The sequence below is a fragment of the Drosophila albomicans genome, chromosome 2L, assembly GCF_009650485.2.
Source record: "Drosophila albomicans strain 15112-1751.03 chromosome 2L, ASM965048v2, whole genome shotgun sequence".
In the NCBI taxonomy this organism is placed as follows: domain Eukaryota; kingdom Metazoa; phylum Arthropoda; class Insecta; order Diptera; family Drosophilidae; genus Drosophila; species Drosophila albomicans.
The window spans coordinates 28,506,602-28,526,355 of NC_047628.2; the positions used below are offsets into that span (position 1 = coordinate 28,506,602).

At 48.8% G+C, this 19,754-nt stretch overlaps 1 protein-coding gene across 18 annotated transcripts in view; it reads right to left on the bottom strand.

Annotated features, from left to right (window-relative positions):
* Window positions 1-130: 130 nt before the first annotated feature.
* The window catches only part of LOC117565809 (uncharacterized), a 113,079-nt gene continuing 93,455 nt past the window's right edge, over window positions 131-19,754 (bottom strand). For 16 of the 18 annotated variants that reach the window (XM_034245098.2, XM_052002662.1, XM_052002660.1 and 13 more), the window contains 15 exons: window positions 19,044-19,691; window positions 18,012-18,980; window positions 15,873-17,912; window positions 15,495-15,806; window positions 12,720-15,425; window positions 12,008-12,652; window positions 10,953-11,618; window positions 9,955-10,872; window positions 8,163-9,848; window positions 7,673-7,873; window positions 7,415-7,609; window positions 6,350-7,345; window positions 3,062-6,286; window positions 2,578-3,003; window positions 131-2,507 (listed from right to left, as the gene is read on the bottom strand). In XM_034245098.2, the coding sequence (XP_034100989.2) occupies window positions 2,266-2,507; window positions 2,578-3,003; window positions 3,062-6,286; window positions 6,350-7,345; window positions 7,415-7,609; window positions 7,673-7,873; window positions 8,163-9,848; window positions 9,955-10,872; window positions 10,953-11,618; window positions 12,008-12,652; window positions 12,720-15,425; window positions 15,495-15,806; window positions 15,873-17,912; window positions 18,012-18,980; window positions 19,044-19,691 (15,875 nt within the window). In that variant the 3' untranslated portion in view covers window positions 131-2,265. The remainder of the gene's footprint in view (window positions 2,508-2,577; window positions 3,004-3,061; window positions 6,287-6,349; window positions 7,346-7,414; window positions 7,610-7,672; window positions 7,874-8,162; window positions 9,849-9,954; window positions 10,873-10,952; window positions 11,619-12,007; window positions 12,653-12,719; window positions 15,426-15,494; window positions 15,807-15,872; window positions 17,913-18,011; window positions 18,981-19,043; window positions 19,692-19,754) is intronic. The other 2 variants (XM_052002667.1, XM_052002668.1) reach the window with 2 other exon arrangements.

Below are 19,754 nucleotides of genomic sequence, written 5' to 3' on the forward strand. Positions count from 1 at the left end.
GACAAAGTTGTTAACGATTAGAATCATTCAAAATGATTAACAATAATTAATATCATATTGATATTATCTGTGAATTGATGTACGTTGTTCTTAATGAGTTCAGTAATAAAATGGATATGTTTTTTTTTATTTTTCTTTATTTATATTCGGTCATTATTTATTAGTTTACAATAAGCGATTATGATAATATTTTGTTTGTTTAATTTTAAATACAATTCTTTATAATTACAATTTAACTATTGTTCTTTTTACAATTCTTCTCATTTTTATATTTGCTGCCAGTGCAAAAAGTTTCGTCAACTTAATACTAGTTGTTTTTTTTTACGGGAAAATGTTTAAATATCGATTTCATTACGAAGAAAAAATAAAAGTTGTTTCTTTTAATTGTGAGCGAAATTGTTTAAATAATTAGTTTGTGCACTTTTACTCTGTTTTTTATGTCGTTTTGTAATAAGAAAATAATTTTATGCCTGGCATGAACCTATTGCTGGGGAAGAGGGGGAATGTTACACAGAAACCTATACACAAAAAATACTAAAAATACCATCGGTTTGTGTATTATTTACAGTTGGTCTCTTTCCGTAATTGTGTGTGTATGTGTATGTGCGAGTTCTCATGGTATTTTCACTATATAAAGAAATTGTCTTCTGATTTGGCTTAAAGTAGTGACTATACATTTTGTTTATGTTTAATAATATTAATTTAAAACTTCATGTTTAATAATTTAATTATAACGGCGTATTTCTTCCCTCACCATTTCCTCTCTAGACTAAGACAGCCACGCCCCTATAGAACGTGCGCCCAAAACAAAAATTTCGCTGCTATGTTTCAGACGCGTTGATAGCTGCGCTCTGGCTTAGTCTAAGAGTTTAATTGAAAGGGTTTCGATAGAAATCCGCCGATTCGTTGTTTAGTTTCTTTTCCTTCAATTCTACCTTTTATTTTTTTTAAGTACTTATTCGTACTTGTCGCGCTATTAGTTTAGTTTTTAATTAGTGGAAGTATCTTTTTTTCATTTGCATTTTAAAACAATCACAACAATTTAATATTAATTGACTAAAAAACTACAAAAATAATTGGGTTAATCATAGTTCAGATAGGAGTAAAATTATAGTGTTATATAGTTCAAATCCTCCATTAGTCGTTATTAAAACAAAACCTTAATTAATCCTTGTGCGCTGTTTGACGCCTCAGTGGCAGTTTTTTTTTTATTTTTGATATAAATATTGTTTTTTATTTGGGATCTACTATTTCCAGTGCCTAAAAACAAGTTCATTTGGCTGTGATAGTTTCTCTTATGTGTGTGTGTGTGTGTGTGTAAGTTGAACTTGTTCTTTCGATATATAATCCTTGAAGAACAATCGTTTATATATTGTCCTTTGGTTATATTCTTTTTGCTTGAGGCAACTGGGAACTAAGCGTTTCCCTAGAGGGGCTTTACGTACTGCTAAGGAGTATTACTCTTTTCGGGGTGCATTGTTCGTCTCTCGTTCTATATATTTGTGAAAAATTAAGGCAGTTTGGAATTGGAATCGGCGAGCTCAGATCCTAAATTAGATGTGTACAGGAAGTGTAGTAGTGTGTGTACAATGTGTGTGTGCTATAATACAAAGTGTCGATGTTGTTCTGCTACTACCCACACCCTAAACTTTTATAGGAAGTCTTTATAGTTATATATGTATATAACAAATTATCAATATGTAATCATAAATCGACTAATGAAGAAGTTGTCGTTAGAGAACGAGAATTCTTTTGTAGCTGCTGCATATGTTTCTATCTTGTCTTTTACACTTTACTCTCTTCTCTTCTCTTTTGGCAGTTTACTTAGTATTTTCATTATGGGGTCTACGCAAAATTCTCATATTAGTGAGGAAAAAAAGGAATACTAAAATGTTAATACAAAAATGTATAGTAATAAAATTATTTTCTTAAGTTATTTAATTAATATTGTATGGTGTGCAATATTTTCGTTTTTCTTGCTTTTTACATTTCTTCATTCATTCTTTTTAATTCCGCGCTTGCGCGTTTCATAAACGCTTAATACATGCGCGACTACAGTTTCGGCTCACAACTGTACTTTTGCTTTTCCTTGCATTTGCATTTCATTTTCGCGAAATTTAATTTCGTTATATATTTTGTATCTTTTTTGCACGAGCTTCTCAAATATCATTTCTATCTTTTATGTGTTTTAATGTCTAAAATTATAGCTAGTATTTCATTTGTTATTGTTCGTTCTTTCTAGTTTTTTGTTGTTACATTACGTGTTTAGGAAATGTAGTCAGGTGTTGGTTCCGGCGCAGCGTCCGGATTGGCAAACAGGGGGTTGGGGAACTCTGGCGGGTGGGGCAATGGTGCCAACGTCTTGGGACGTCTTCTGTAGGCCATCAGCCAGCAGGACACCGCAACGGCGACGGCGACAAGAGCCAACAGCGCCGTTATGACCAGAGCAATAATCAAACCCACCATCGATACACAAATATCCTCAACGCGCTGAGCAGCCGGTTTGACTGTAGGAAAAATAAAATAGATTTTAGAGAATTGTCACGGGAAACTTTGTAGCCAGGGGGAAATACTTACTGTTGGCATCATTGAGACCAGGTCCGTTGCGCTTCTCGAATGTCAATATAGCATTGGATGAGATGGTAATTTCTTCGCGCAATTGACCCTCCACTCCAGAACTGGTTGCAATCGCCGTCGAATCTGTGGAGTTATCGGCAATGGAGCGACGACGTCGTCCAAAGGCATTGTAGCCACCACAATTGACTGGCTGACATTTGCCGAAGCAAACGCGTATGTTGCACTGGAAGCGTATATTATCGCTGGAGGGGAATTTGAAGGCATTGAAGCTGGCCAGCAGGCTGTTTGTGTCGGGGTTGTACTCCCAGTTGCCAAAGATGCTGGTGTCTGTGGCACAGCCATTCTCGTCAGTGACCAGATACTCGTTTTGTACGTTATCCTCCATTGTTTTGGCGATACAGGAGCGAGCAAATCCACCATAAATAGCTGGAATTAACAGATTAGTTAGGCTGCCAGATGAGATGAGATATTTCTGAATACTTACTGGCTGGCTCGACGTCCACTTGCAGGCGCAAATGTTCGCCAATCTCTGCAGAGTTTATCTCTTCTCCCTCATTGGTTATGATGCGCATCTGACAGATTGGCGGAGGTCCAGTATTGGCAATAGTTCCGGCAGTTGTCAGCATGGAGACATTGAAGCCCAGCGTGACGTTCTTTTCGCCCGTCTGGTAGACACACTTGATGTTGTAGGCCTGTGCCTTGTAGGTGACCAACTTGGGATGCTTCTGTATAACCAGGACAAAGCTCGCCATATCCTTGACGGCTTGCATACCGCAGCTACCGAAGTTAACGCGGAAGATTTCGGTGCGTGGCACCGTCTCACCGGCCAAATTGACGACGCGACGGCACTCCTCGTTTTTGCTGTGTCCCTTCACATAAAGCACGCCATTGAAACCAGGCTCTGTGATGTGGATCTCCACTTGAACACCATCAGCCAAACAGCTGACTACCATATCTGGACGTGGGAAGTCTGTACGGAAGTTGGTATGATTGCAGTGAAGTTCCGGATTACCCGTGTAGCCGGTGATACATTGGCACTGGGCACGATGGTTGACTGCGTTGCAGAACGCATTAATGCCGCAGGTCTTGGTTAGGCAAGGATCTTCGCAGGTCTTAGTCTCTGGATTGCAGAAGCGATTGTCGGCGCACTGTTCGTTGGTAGTGCACTCTGGTTGCTCCACGGGTAGACATTCGCCCAGAGGGGTAAAACGATAGCCCAACTCAATGGGGCAAGTACAACGGCCACGTTCATCAATCACCATGCCACGCTCCAGAGCGCAGACACAATGTCCGCTCTCATCAATGCGATATCCTTGCTCCACGAGGCACGGGGTGCAGTACTCATAGATGTCGAGGGCGCTACCAGGTGGACAGACGCACTGGCCATCCACGTCGCGCACGAAGCCCTTCTCGATGACACACAGAGAACGTTTGTCGCATTGCACGGCCGCATTGCCAGTGTAACCTTCGAGACACTCGCAGATCATGGTACGTACAGGCAACGTGTCGAGGACACGGCACTCGGCATTGACGCCGCACGGTTGGGTTGCATTGCAGGGATTGATGCATTCGCCATGGAGGCAAGCTCGTTGGGTGGGACAATCGCTGTCACTGATGCAAATGGGCACCACACGTTCCTGTTCGCATCCATTACGTCCGGGCACAGTGCCGGGCGGGCAGGCGCATTGGGGTCTGTGCTGATAGACCTTGCAGTCTTCATCGCGGCCACAGATGGCGGTAGTTTCGCAAGGATTGGCGCATTTACCGTTGACGCAAGCCTTGTCTGTGGGACATTCGTCGTCGGTGCGACAGCCAAGTGGCGTGCAACCGAAACGGGCATTGCCTCCATGTCCTGGGGCACACTCACAGACGGCACGATGATTGATGGCGAGGCACTCGGCATTGGCACCACATTGCTCGCCTTGGCAAGCAGGCACACAGAGCTGATTGCGGCATGTATGTGTGGCCGGGCATTCGGAGTTGATGCTGCACTCGATCTTTGCGCACTCGAACTCGGGGTTACCCTCGTAGCCCTGGCGACAAGTACATACTGGCTTATGGTCCTTGATGCGACACTCAGCGTTCAGTCCACAGTTGCAGGGATCTCGGCAAATGCCATTCACACAGGATTTGTCTGCAGAACAATCGCTATCCGAGATACAGCCGCCAACCTTGACAATGCTAGTTGTCGGTTTGCAGCTGCCGCTTCCGCTGCTAATGTAGCCATCGGGGCAAATACAGATCATGGTTCGTACAGGAGTGGTTGGTGTCACCTGGCACTGCGCTGGTCGTTGACAAGGTTCCAAAGCTAGACAGGGATCAACGCATTGTTCATTGATGCAGGCCAGTCGGGCGGGACAATCAGTGTCGAGTTTGCAGACAGGTTGCGGCTGTGGTCGGCAGTCCACATAGGGATTACCCAAAAAGTCTGCGGGACAACGGCAAACAGCCAAGTGGTTTTGTGGACGACACTCGGCACGCGGGGCACAGATATTGTTGTAGACACAAGGATTGACGCACTGTTCATTCTGACAGGTCTTGTCTGTGGGGCAGTCGTTATTGCTACTGCAACCGATGACGCGGCAACGTTCGTAAGGATTACCACGATAGCCGCTGAGACAGCGACATTGAGCGTGACTCGATTGAACGTAGCATTCGGCATTGGGACCACATGGATTGTTGAGTAGACAGGGATTGATACAGTTGCCATTGATGCATGCTTTGCCGGAGTCACATTCGCCATCAACACGGCATCCAATAGAGCGACAAGCAGCATATGGATTACCCTCGAATCCATCCTGGCAGCTGCACACGGCACGATGCTGTTGCACCTGGCAAATGGCATTGGTGCCACAGTTGCAGGGATTGCGGCACTGGCGATTTACGCACGCCTCTTGATCGCCACAGTCTAGATCGCTCTCGCATCCGGGTGGACTTGGCAGCACCAGCTGACGACATTCGCCGCTGGCATCTGGTACCTGAGATTCAGGACATTCGCAGACCATTGTGCGCACGGGGACACTGTCGAGCACGCTGCAGTGAGCGCTGCGTGCGCATGGCGAGAGTTCAGTGCAAGGATTCTGGCACTTGGCATCGATGCAAGCCAATCGGCTGGGGCAATCACCATCGTTGCGACAGATTGGTTCCACAGGACGTGGTTCGCAGAAGGCATAAGGATCGCCTAGCGGCAGCTGGTCGGGACAGCGGCAAACGGCGCGATGTTGCAGCGCCTGGCAGATAGCATTCTGAGCGCAAGGGCTCTGGGCGCAGGGATTCACACACTGGTTGCTCACGCAGGCCTGGTTGGATGCGCAGTCGTAATCTGAGTGGCATTCTAATCGCAGGCAACGTACAAATGGATCACCCTCAAGTCCGACGGGGCAGCGGCAACTGGCCCGATGATTTCTTCCGTAACACTCGGCATTCAGCGCACATGGATCAGAGACGAGACATGGGTTCAGACATTCACGGTTTATGCATTGCTTGTCGCCGGCACACTCATCGTCCGATTGGCAGCCAATTGGAGCACAACCGAACTGGGCGTTACCGGAGAATCCAGGTTGACAGTAGCAGATGGGATGATGATTCTTCACGATGCACTCGGCATGGGGTCCGCAATTGCATGGATTGATACATTGCGCGTTGATGCACGCCTCTGTGGCTGGACAATCTGAGCTAGACTTGCAACCAACGGTGATGACATCCGAAGCTGAAACAATTTTGATTGTTTAGAAATGTTTCTATAAAACAGGTTATTGCTCAAAACACTTACGAGGTAGACAGCGTATGCGGGGATCTCCAGTGTAGTCTGGCGGGCAGCGGCAGATGGCAGCGCGTTCCTGCACATGACAGTAGGCGCCAGTGCCGCAAGCGTCGGCCGTACATGGATTCACACAGCGTTCGTTAATGCAATTCTTGTCACGTGGGCAGTCATCATTGCGTGTACACTCGGCTCCAGGAACTCTGGGCAGATCAATTTCCTTGGTGTAGCATTCGATACGTGGGTTACCTTGGTATCCAGGTGGACAACTGCATTGTGCGTAGTGATCACGTGCACTGCACTGAGCATTAACACCGCAGCGTTCCAGGCGGCAAGCATCCAGGCAACTGCCATGGAGGCAGACCTCTGAACTGGCGCATTCGGCGTTGTGTTGGCAGCCACCAGGTACGATAACCGCTTGGATGGGTACACAATTGCCGGAATTATCAGATACCGTATCACTGGGACATTTGCAGATCATAGTACGCAATGGTAATGTGTCTAGAACGGCGCAGCTTTGCTGTGGACTGCATACATGGGGCGTAGCACAAGGATCGGCGCAGCGTTGATTGATGCAAGCCAGTTTCGACGGACATTCCGCGTCTTGGGTACACTCAGGTTTGGGCTCACGTTTTGGCAACTCGCACTGTACCAGAGGATTACCCTGGAAGCCAGCTCGGCATTCACACTGCGGCTGGTGGCGACGTCCCTGGCAAATGGCATTCACGGCACAGGTGTCTTGCTCGCAAACTGGTCGACAGACGCGATTCAAGCGATCGCATGCCTCGTGATCGGCACAATCTTCATTGTACTGGCAATGTCCAGTGATACAGGCGACGAAGGGACTTCCCTGCGTGCCAGCTGGACACTTGCACACTGCCTGGTGGTTCTGAGGCAGACATTCGGCTCCGGTGCCACAACGTACTTGACCGTGGGTGCACGGATTGACACAGTTTTCATTGAGGCAGGCCTTATCGTAAGGACAGTCCGCATTAATCTTACACTCAGCTGAATATGGGAGAATAACGTTATTTTCATAGTCGTATCAATGAAATCTTGTAGAAGAGTTTAACTTACGTTTGAAGCATTGAACTTGTGGATCACCTCCCCATCCAGAAGGACAGAAGCAAATAGGTCGAGAGTTTTGGACACGACATTCGGCATTACCGGCACATGGATTGGCCTCGGCGCAAGGATCTTGGCAACGTTGATTGATACAAGCTGTCGTTGGTGTGCACTCTGAGTCGTGTTTGCATCCAGATGTGATTGGCGCTGTAAATGTTATGAAAGGCTTTAGTAGGCTGTTGGAATTGCGATTAAAGTGGGTAAGCTTACGTGGCTGATAACAGTTAGTGAAGGGATCGCCTTGAGTGCCCTGTGGACAGGTGCAGATGGCACGATGTTGCTGGGCCAAGCATTGTGCTGTACGAGCACAAGGTGATGCATCCAAGCAGGGATTGACACAATTGCCTCCACGGCAAGCCTCCGTATCCTGGCACTGATCGTGCGATACACAACCATGGTCGCGTTCGGGTTCTAGACAAAACAAAATTAGAAAGATAAGTTGCGGAATAACAAATTGGAACTATAAATTGGGAGTAAGTGCAGCAATTAGCAGTTTGAGTTAACGAGTGCATTTACTGTGATGTGCAACTCATTGAAAGGAGGGATATTATCATAAGGAAGATCAAAGGGATTATTTAAAAAAACTATTTACAACTTGGCTGCAATGAGAGAGAAGCAAAACTTGGCAATAAAGCAAGAAAATGAACACAGTTCAACCTCATTTGTGAGGAGTATTTCTATGATTCTCAGGAGAACCTACCTTTGCGACATCCAATGTCAGCATCACCCACATAACCAGGTTCGCAGCGACAGATCATAGTACGCAGGGGTAGAGTGTCAACGACCTCACAGATGGCATTGACACCGCAAGGATGCGTAACATCACAAGGATTCTTGCATTCGCCATTGAAGCAGGCCAGTTTGCTGGGACATTCGGCATCCATGGTACAACCCTCGGGTTGAACAGGCACCAAGTCGCAACGGACGGCAGGATTTCCACTATAGCCGGCAGGACAGCGACATTGAGCACGATGGTTATCGACGCGACACTGTGCGCCAATGCCGCAATTGCAGGGATCTTCGCAGCGTTCATTGCGGCAGGCCAAGTGGAATGCACACTCATCATCGCTACGGCATTCAGGACGTTCGCAGCGTACCAAAGGATTTCCGCGATAATTATCTTGGCAGTGGCAGCGTGCGCGATGATTGAAATCGGCCCGACAGATAGCACCAATGCCACATTGTGTGAAACTACAAGGATCCACGCACTTCTCATTGATGCAGGCCTCGGTGGGCGCACATTCGCCATCGGAACGGCATCCTAGAAGATAGCAATGTTGAAGAGCATTGCCAGTATATCCTTCGTTGCAGACGCAGAGCGGGCGATGGAGTTGGACATGGCAACGTGCTTGTTGGGCGCAGATATTCGATTGTTCGCAAGGATTGCGACACACTTGATTGATGCATGCTTTGTCATTGCTGCACTCTGAATCGGTGATACATTCCGGTTTTGGCGGTGGTGGCTTCGCCACTTCGCGAACACACTGAGCGTACGGTGAACCATAGAATTCAGGTGGACAACTGCAGACAGCCTTGTGATTAATAGTGCGACAAATGGCATTGAGACCGCAGGCATTCTGGCAAGGATCGCGACATTTCTGTGTAACACAAGCGCGATCCCTGGAGCAGTCCTCATTGGTCACACATTCGGGATAGCTGCAGGTGGCAGCTCCATTATGGACACGACAAATGCCATTGCTGCGACACGGTGATGGCTGGCAAGGATCAATGGGTTCCACTTCACGCGACATTTCACATTGCACAAACGGATTACCGATCATCTTATCGGGGCAACTGCAGATGGGACTGTGATTGATGGTCTGGCAGGTTGCGCCATAGCCGCAGACTCCTGGACAGGGATCCACGCACTTGGAGTTCACACAGGCGCGATCCTTGGCACAGTCCGAGCTAAGTGTGCACTCCGGACGACATCCCTGCGTCAATGGATTTCCAAAGAAACCGGGCAGACATTCACAGACAGCCTGATCACGCTGCACACGGCACACAGAGTTTAGTCCACATGGCGAGGGATAGCAAGGATCTGATGGCGGTGGCGGTGTCACAATGCGCGTGCACTGCACAAAGGCGTTACCCGTGTAACCCGTTGGGCAAGAACACACAGGAATGTGGTTGTTGACATTGCAGAAAGCCTCTAGACCGCAGGTTCCGGGGCACGGATCAGCACATTTGTTACGGATGCAGGCACGATTTGCAGGGCATTCGGAGTTGCCGACACATTCAGGACGGCATCCCTCGTAGGGATTACCAATGTATTCCTGGATGCATTCGCACACGTAGCTTTGACCGCGCAAGCGACACAAAGTGTTGCTGCCACAAGGCGATGGTTCGCACGGATTCTTGGGGTCAGGAATTGGTGGTGGTATAGCTGTAAAAAAATTTTCAGTAATTAGAGTATGAAATAGAAGATATTTCCCTGCCTCTATACAATATGCAAACTTTTTGATGGCCTATAGAATAACGCGAATGCTTACTTGGGGGAATAGGTGAACAGAGACGGAATGGATCACCTGTCATGCCTGACGGACAATGACAGTTGGGTGTGTGCAGGGTCACCAGGCACTGGGCATTATGGCCACAGCTGCCAGGACAGGGATCGCGACATTTCTGATTCATGCAGGCCAAATTATAGGCGCACTCATCGTTGTTGGAACACTCGGGTCGGCAATTGGGAGGAGTACCCTGGAACTCATCCAAGCACGTACAACGGGCTTGATTCTGCACATTGGTGCATAGTGAGTTAGGACCACATGGCGATGGATTGCAAGGATCATCCTTCTTCTGTTTTATCTCAGGCAGTCGGCACTGTTGGTAGGCATTGCCCGTAAAACCGGCTATACACTCGCAGTGGGCACGATGCTGGACTACTTGGCAGACAGCATTCAGTCCACATTGTCCTGGGCAAGGATCAACACATTTGTTGTTAATGCACGCATGCTGTTGAGAGCAGTCAGAGCTGCTATAGCACTCCAGGCGGCAGTTGGGCGGCTGTCCAAAGTAACCGATGATGCATGAGCATATGGCAGCTCCTCCACGTTCAATACACTGGGCGTTGGCGCCACATGGTGATGGCTGGCAGGGATTGACGGGCAACTCATCACGGATTGGAGTGCAGGAAACGAAGGCGTTGCCGGTCATGCGCTCAGGACAACGGCACATGGCAATATGATTGATGGCATCGCATAGAGCATTCTGAGCACAGGTGCCTGGACAGGGATCCACACACTTATTTCGCACGCAGGCACGATCTCGAGGACATTCCGAGTTCAAGACACACTCGGGGCGACAACCGATGTATGGATCACCTTGATATTCGGGCAGGCAAGAGCAAACACCTTCTCGGCACTGGGTATTGGAGCCGCAGGGCGAAGGGTTGCAAAGATCTGTTGGTGCTGGAAGAAAACATATGCAAAGGTCTGGTTAGGACGGACAGTCAACGCGAGAGAGAGAAAGTAAATATGGAGATGCATACTGGGTGCTGGCGGTGGAGTAGGCGGCAAGCGACGGCAGCTGTTGAAGGGATCACCCGTGTGATCGGCGGGGCATGAGCAACTGGGTATATGGTTGACCACCTTGCATTGGGCTGCAAATCCACAAGATCCGGGACAAGGATCGCGACACTTCTCATTAATGCACGCCAAGTTACTGGCACACTCGGCATTAATGGAGCATTCTGGTCGACAATTGGGTGCAGCACCAATGTAGTTGGGCAGACAGCTGCAGCTAGCACCACCGTTGACCTCGCGACATTGGGAGTTGGGTCCGCAGGGCGAAGGCACACATGGCATGTTGCGCGTTGGGAGTTTCTCGGGTGGTGGTGGCGGTGGCAGTGGCTGGCAACGAATAAAGGCATTTCCAGTGTAGTCAGGTCTGCAAGAGCACAATGGACTATGATTGCGCACATGGCATTCGGCATTCAGTCCACAGACGCCAGGGCAGGGATCGATGCACTTCTGTTTGATGCACGCCTTATCCGAAGGACACTCGGCACTGATAACGCATTCGGGACGACAGGCTGGAGGTGTGCCGATAAATTCGGGCAGACAGCTGCAAATGGCTTGACCCTGAGACTCGCGGCACTGGGAGTTTGCGCCACAAGGTGACGGCTCACAGGGATTCACATAAACAGGGGGCGTTGCTAAAGTTTGAGATGGTAGAATATGTTTCATATTAGCTTTACCATTTAATCAATTTATCGGCAAAAAGCAAAGCATTTTCATATTAAAAGCGTAAGCGAGAGTTTTTGCATTGTAAGTACGTTATGTCTAGCAATTGTCGTAAAAGGAAAACATTTGAATATGAATGTATTGTAGCTTTTTCTTTGATGATTTGGCGGTGCGATGGTTAAACGAAAGAGAAATAGAGAGATACAGCTATAGACAGGGACCAAACGTAGAATTGAGTACTGCATTGTTATCGATTCGAGCGAAAAACGAGAGTAGAGCATTAAAAATACGGGCAATATTTTAGTGGCGCACTGAAAATTGATTTTAGGTTTGCTGAGGAATTTGGGCATTGTGCTCTTACGTTCTTGCTGCACAAAACGGCAACTGTGATATGGATTGCCCACATGTTGTGGTAGGCATTCACACATAGGATTGTGATTAATTGTCTGGCAATGGGCATTGATGCCACACACACCAGGGCAGGGATCTTGACACTTTTCTCGCACGCAGGCACGATCGCTACTGCAATCCGAGTTATGAGTACATTCGGGTCGACATATCTCGTAGGGATTGCCAAAGTAATCCGGCAGGCATTGGCAAATGCTCAAGTCGCGTTGCGGCTGGCAAATGGCATTGATACCACACGGATTGGGTTGACAGGGCACCACTGGTGGTGCTTTCATGGCGACACAAGCGTTTTGTCCATCGCCTACCAAACCCACAGGGCAATAGCAGAGTGGACTGTGGGCCACAACACGACATAAGGCATGTTGACCACAACTGCCCGGACAAGGGTCAATGCACTTGCGGTTCACACAGGCCTTGTCGCTGGGACAGTCGGCGCTGCCTATGCATTCGGGTTGGCAGTGCGGTGGAGTACCAATGAAGTCTCGGAGACATGAGCAACGAGCGCCCTGTGCAGTGGCCTCACACTCTGAGTAGGGACCGCAGGGTGAGGGCTGACAGGGATTCACTGCAATGGGATATCTGACTGGCGGTGCTACAACTGGAGAGAATTTAAATTAGTCTTTGTTTAAAAGAGGATTTCAGTAGGTTTCAGCTATGATGATTACCTATAACTTGACAAGCCGATAGAGGATTACCCGTCAACGAAGGCGGGCACAGGCAGATGGGACTGTGATTTTGAACATGACAAATGGCACGGAAGCCACAGGCACCTGGACATGGATCACTACATCTCAGATTCAAGCAGTATTTGTCCAGAGGACAATCTGAGTTACTGCTGCACTCTGGATGGCAGGAAGGCGGTATACCCAAGTAGCCTGGCAAACAGTAGCATATGGCCTGCTCTTGATGCGGACGGCATTGAGCATTGGGTCCGCATGGTGAGGGCTGGCAAGGATTAATGGGCTTTTGTGGTGGCACCACAGCCGGTAGATTGGTCGGTGTTGTGGGTACAGCGGTTGGATATGTTGTCACTCTAAGTGGTGGCTGTTGTGTGGGTAAAGGAGTTGGGATAGGATCACAGCGGATGAACGCATTTCCTTGCATATGTGTCGGGCACGAGCAGCTCGGTATATGATTGTAAACATTGCAGAGAGCGTTGAGTCCACATGTGCCTGGACAGGGATCTTCACATTTTTGCCTTCTGCAAGCCTTATCTTTCGCACAATCTGTATTGAGGACGCATTCAGGGCGGCAGCCAATATAGGGATTGCCATGGTATTCAGCGAGACAACTGCAAATTCCATTTTTGCAAATAGCGTTGGCTCCACAAGGTGATGGATAACATGGATCCTTTGCTATGGGCTTGTCATTTTCCTTAATAACTGGAGGAATCCTGCGACACGACACGAATGGATCACCGGTTTCTCCAGGGGAACAGAAGCAATTCGGAACGTGATTGTATACTCGGCAAATGGCATTGTATGCACATGAACCAGGGCATAGATCGCGACACTTTTCATTCACGCACGCCAAGTGTGCTGGACAATCGGAGTTGACAATGCATTCAGGACGACAATTGGGTGGAGTGCCACTGTAAGTGGGCAGGCAAACACAAGCGGCGATTCCAAAGCGATTGTGACATTGCGAGTAAGGACCACAGGGGGAAGGATAGCAGGGATTAATCTCTGGATTTTGAGTAGCCACATTATAAATGGGATGAATAGGTTTTGGTGTTGTTGTTGTCTCTTCTGTCGATGGAATGTTGATGCCAGGAATAGGTTGTGGTTTTGGAACCGACGGTTGATAAGTTGGATACGATGGCTGTGGCTGAGGTTGTGGTGGGGAAGGTATATTAATTACTCCCGGCCTTGGTGGAGGTGTTGTGGAATATGTTGGATAGGTTATTGGTGGCTGCGTTGCAGGCGACACCACTACCACTGGATACGAAGGAATATTAACAACGCTTGGCTTATAAGTTGGTTGCGGTTGTGGCGTTGGGTAGTTCACATCATACTCTGGAGGTTGTGGTGTTGGATAAGTTGGTTGTGGTACAGATGGGATATTGACAACACCAGGTTGTACGGTTGGTGTATATGTTGCTGGAGGAGATGGAATATATAGCGGAGGTTGTGGTGCAGGAGGTTGTGGTGCTGGCACTGAAGGAATGTTGATTACGCCTGGTTGCCTAGGTGGCTGTGATGTGGTTGGATAATTCACATTAAGCACTGGTGGTTGTTGTGTTGGATAAGATGGTTGCGGTAGAGATGGTATATTTATAACACCAGGCAACGGAATAGTTGTTGATTGCTGAGAGGGGATGTAAATCGGAGGTTGTGGTGCAGGAGACACATGTTGTGGGTGAGATGGGATGTTGATAACGCCTGGTTGGGGTGCTGGAGTTGAAGTCGACAGGTAGGCTGGAATATATATTGGAGGTTGTGGTGCTGGTGGTTGAGGTTGTGATGCTGATGGTATATTTATTACACCTGGCAGTGGAGCAGGTGTTGGCTGTGGTGGGGTCGGAATATACACCGGAGCTTGAGGTGTTGGATAAGTTGGTCGTGGCAGAGATGGAATATTTATGACTCCGGGTATTTGTGGTGGTGGCGGGTAATATACATCATATATAGCAGGCCGCGGTGGCGGAGTTGTTGGAGGATATGTCGGTTGAGGTATTGATGGAATATTGATTACATCAGGCTGAGGATGAGTCGTCGTGGTCTCTGGAGATGGCACAAATATGGGAGGTTGAGGTGCTGGAGGCTGTGGTTGTGAAACGGACGGGATGTTTATAACTCCAGGTTGAGGTGGAGGATACGATGGCTGAGGTGCCGATGGTATATTGATTACACCAGGCTGTGTTACTGGAGTTGAAGTTGTAGGATAGCTTGGAATATTTTGCGGAGGCTGTGGTACGGTCGGCTGTGATTGTAGCACTGATGGAATGTTTAGAACTCCAGGCTGGGGTGATGAATATGTTGGCTGTGGTGCTGATGGAATATTGATAACTCCTGGTTGTGGTTCTGGTGTAGCTTGATTTGGCGATGGGATATAAGTAGGAGGTGCTGTCGGACGATCAGGCGGCAACACCGAAGGAACATTAATCACTCCCGGAATTGGTTGTGGACGCTGTATAGGGTAGTGATCATCATAGTTCGGTGATGGTAGAGAGGGTTCCGGTATCGACGGAATATTTATTACTCCTGGTTTTGGTTGGGATGTGGCTGGAGTAGGATAGGTTGTGTACAATGTAGGTTGATAGGTTGGAGGCGCCGGTTGTGGCTCTGAAGGAATGTAAACAACGCCTGGTATGGCAATCGGGTAGGGTGGTGCTGGAGTATCATATATTGGAGGCCGAACATGTATGGGTTCTACGTATGGCGAAGAGAGATTATTAGATAATATCTCACTTTTAATTTTGGTATCACATGAAATCTTACGTGGATTCTCGTAGCATCTGGTGAAGGGATTGCCAGTCTGCGTATGTCCGCAGTAGCAAATAGGATTATGGTAATGGACACGACACTCAGCATTAATGCCACATACTCCTGGGCAAGGATCGATGCATCTGTGCTGTACACAGGCCTTATCTAAGGGACACTCTGAGTTCATTGTGCACTCTGGTCGACAGAATGGCGGGCTACCATAGAAATCAGGAAGGCAAGAGCAAATGGCTTGCTCATTGTTTTCGCGACAGTGTGCATTTTCACCACAAGGAGAGGGGTTGCAAGGATGTGGGTGTACTATGGGTGCTGAGTCAAAGAAAATTAGGAGATGATTACAATTGAATGATAAGTCACTTATTAGTGATTGCTTACATTGTTGCGCAGGTTGAGGAGTGGGCACGCAATGGTTGAGGGGATTTCCCGTGTACCCATTGTAGCAGTTGCAATGTGGTAGATGATCTACTACACGACACTCTGCATTGAGCCCACAAGAACCGGGACAAGGGTCGCGACATTTTAGCTGCACACATGCTCTGTGTGAGGGACAATCGCTATTAAGAATGCATTCAGGTCGACAGGCTTCATAGGGATTTCCATAATAATCGGGCAAACAAATGCAGGAGCCTACGGTGCCGTGTTGAGTACATAGTGCATTGGCACCACAAGGATTTGGCTCGCATGGGTTTATTGGTGGCTCCTCAAATTGCGGTCTCTGTATAGCAATTATAGCTGGTGCGGGTTTGGGAGACGGAGCAGATGGTGGAGGTATTTGGCACGAGGTGAATGGATTACCAATCAGACCTGATGCGCACACACAGTTTGGCTGATGGTTGCTGGTCCGGCAGATGGCATTGAAACCGCAAAGACCAGGGCACGGATCACGGCACTTGCGATTAATGCAAGCACGATCACTGGGACAGTCGCTGTTGGATATGCACTCTGGGCGGCAGTAAGGTGGCACTCCCACATGCTCTATCTCACAGCGACAAATGGCGACGCCTTGTTGATTGCTGCACTGAGAGTGCGGTCCACAAGGTGTGGGCAAGCACGGATCGAGAGGTTCGCGTTGAATAGGAACCACATTAGGAGTTGGAACTGAAATCGGCGCTGGAATTGGTGTAGGTCTAATAGGTTGACACTGGGTATAGGGGCTGCCTGTGTAGCCGTTAGGGCAAACACATTGCGGCCTATGATTGACTACATTACACACGGCCTGATGGCCGCAGACACCAGGACAAGGATCTGCACAGCGTTGATTGACGCAAGCCAGACTAAGAGAGCACTCGAAGTCGGTGGTACACTCTGGTCGACACGCAGGAGGACTGCCGTAGTAACCTGGCAAGCAGCTACAGATTGCTTGATTTCCTGCAGCCCGGCAGTGCGCATTGCTTCCACACGGGGAAGGCTGACAAGGCAGAGGTGGCGTTCTTACTGGGTCGGTAATTGCATGTGGCACTGGCTGACAGAGCACAAATGGATTGCCCTGCATGCCAGCGGGACAATGGCACATCGCCACATGATTGTGTACCTCACATATGGCGGAGAAGCCGCAGGTGCCTGGACAAGGATCTATGCAACGATTCTGTACACAGGATCGATCGCGTGTACACTCTGTGCTCAATACGCATTCGGGACGACAACCCACATAGGGGTCGCCCTGATATAGTGGCAAGCAACTGCAGATGCCACCAACAGCACACTGGGCATTGACACCACAGGGAGAAGGCTGACAAGCATCATCAGCAATTGGAGTTGCTGGTGGACTTTGAGCAATCGGTGTAGGGTAACAGCGATGGAATGGATCACCCTGATAGCCGTTGGGACACGAACAACTGGGCACATGGTTGAGCACATGACACTGCGCATTCAGACCACAAGCACCTGGGCATGGGTCAATACACTTCTCATTGATGCAGGCACGATGTGATGGACAATCAGAATTTAGAGTACACTCGGGTTGGCAATGTGGGGGTGTGCCATAGTACTCAGACAGACAACTACAGATTGCCTGATTATTTGTCACTCGACATTGAGCATAAGATCCGCAGGGAGATGGCACGCAAGGATTGCGATAGGGTTCACGCTGAGGTATTGGCGTTGGTACTGGTAGGCAACGCACCAATGCGTTGCCCGTAAAACCGGTTTGGCATGAACAATGGGCGCGATGATGTAGGGGCTGACAGATGGCATTGTAGCCACATGCGCCAGGACAGGGATCGCGACACTTGAGTTGAATGCAGGCTTTGTCATGGGGACACTCGGGATTACTGGTGCATTCTGGTCGACAAGCGGGTGGAGTGCCAAAGTAATCGGGTAGACAGCTGCAAATGGGTTGACCCTGCAAGTCCTTGCACAGGGCATTAGGACCGCAAGGCGAGGGCACACAAGGGTTCACATAGATTGCTGGGAGCGCTGTGGAATGGTGGGTGCAAGAGAGTGGTGCAAACAATACATTATAATTTGGTGGGTTAGTGCAAGTTTCAAATAACTTGTGTAGTGAGGAATGCTTACGTTCTGCTTGGCGCAGGAAACAGTGGCGATATGGATCACCATTGTAGCCCGAATAACAACTGCAGATGGGTACATGGTTAACTACTTGACATTGTGCGTTGGAGGCACAACTACCAGGACAGGGATCGCGACAGTGCTGATTGAGGCACGCCAAGTGGCTGGAACAGTCAGAATTGAGAACACACTCGGGACGACATCCCTCGTAGGGATTGCCGTAGTAATCGGGCAGACATTGGCAGGAGCCAACGTTTCCTTGTTGCCGGCAGACGGCATTGCTTCCACAAGGACTCGGCACACATGGATTCAGCTGGTCTCGTTCTAATGCAGGACGAGGATAGCAACGTGTGAAGGGATCTCCAATGTAATCTGCAATGCAGACACACGATGGCACATGGCTGATCACCTGACAAGTGGCTGCCTCTCCGCATATTCCAGGACAAGGATCACGACACTTTTGCTGCAAGCAGGCCAACTGATTTGGACATTCTGCTGAGGTCACACACTCGGGACGACAGTTGGGCGGAGTTCCGATGTAATCCTCAAAGCATTTGCATTGCGCTTGGCTTCCATCCGGTGAAGGCGTGCACTGGGCACTCGGACCGCAGGGTGATGGATAACAGGGATTCACAGGGTCCTGTCGTTTGAGAGGTGGTGGTGGTAGATGTTGGCAAAGGGCAAACGCGTTGCCCGTGTATCCAGTGGGGCAGCTACAATGTGGAGTGTGTCGGATAACCTGACAAAGTGCGTGCTGACCGCAGGCACCTGGGCAAGGATCCCTACAGAGTTGATTCAGACAAGCCAAGTGTGGAGCACAATCCGAGTTAATGGTGCACTCGGGTCTGCATTGGGGTGGCGTGCCGTAATAACCGGGTAGACATGAGCAGACAGCCTGCTCATTAGCCATTCGACACTGCGCATTATTGCCACAAGGTGAAGGAACACAGGGATTGATAGGCACGATAGGGTCAGCTAAATTATAAAAAATGAAGTGTGTTAAGTTAACAGCGAAACTAATTCGTTTTAAAAACATACTTTGTATGAGGGCGCACTGGACGAAAGCGCTGCCAGATGTACCGGCGGGGCAATGACACATAGGTACATGCTGGCGCACTGTACAGATAGCACCAACACCACAGGCACCGGGGCAAGGATCAACGCACTTGCTACGCTGGCAAGCACGGTCGCGGGCACAATCAGAATTTAGGACACATTCAGGACGGCAGCCCACATAGGGATTGCCGTGGAATTCGGGTAGGCAAGTGCATTGTCCATTTTTGCAAATGGAATTCGAGCCGCAAGGTGATGGATTGCAGGCGTCGTGTGGAGCTGGTGGGTCACGAGTGGGTGGTATCAGTGTACAGCTAACGAAAGGATTGCCTTGATAGCCAACGGAACAGCTGCAAATTGGTGTATGATTGATGACGCTGCACTGAGCCGAGAGTCCGCAAGAACCGGGACAAGGATCGCGACATTTTTCGTTGAAGCAGGCCAAATGAGAAGCGCAATCAGAGTTGATTACGCACTCTGGCTGACAGTTAGGTGGAGCTCCATAGTAGCCCGGCTGGCATGTGCAAACAGCTTGGCCGTTCTGGGCATGGCACTGGCCATAGGCACCGCATGGTGAAGGCACACAAGGATCGCGATATATGTCTTTGGGATAATCATAGTTGATGGCGGGCGCTGAAAATGGGATTATAACGTAAGGACCACTTTCATTTTGGAATTGGAGATCACAAAGAATCT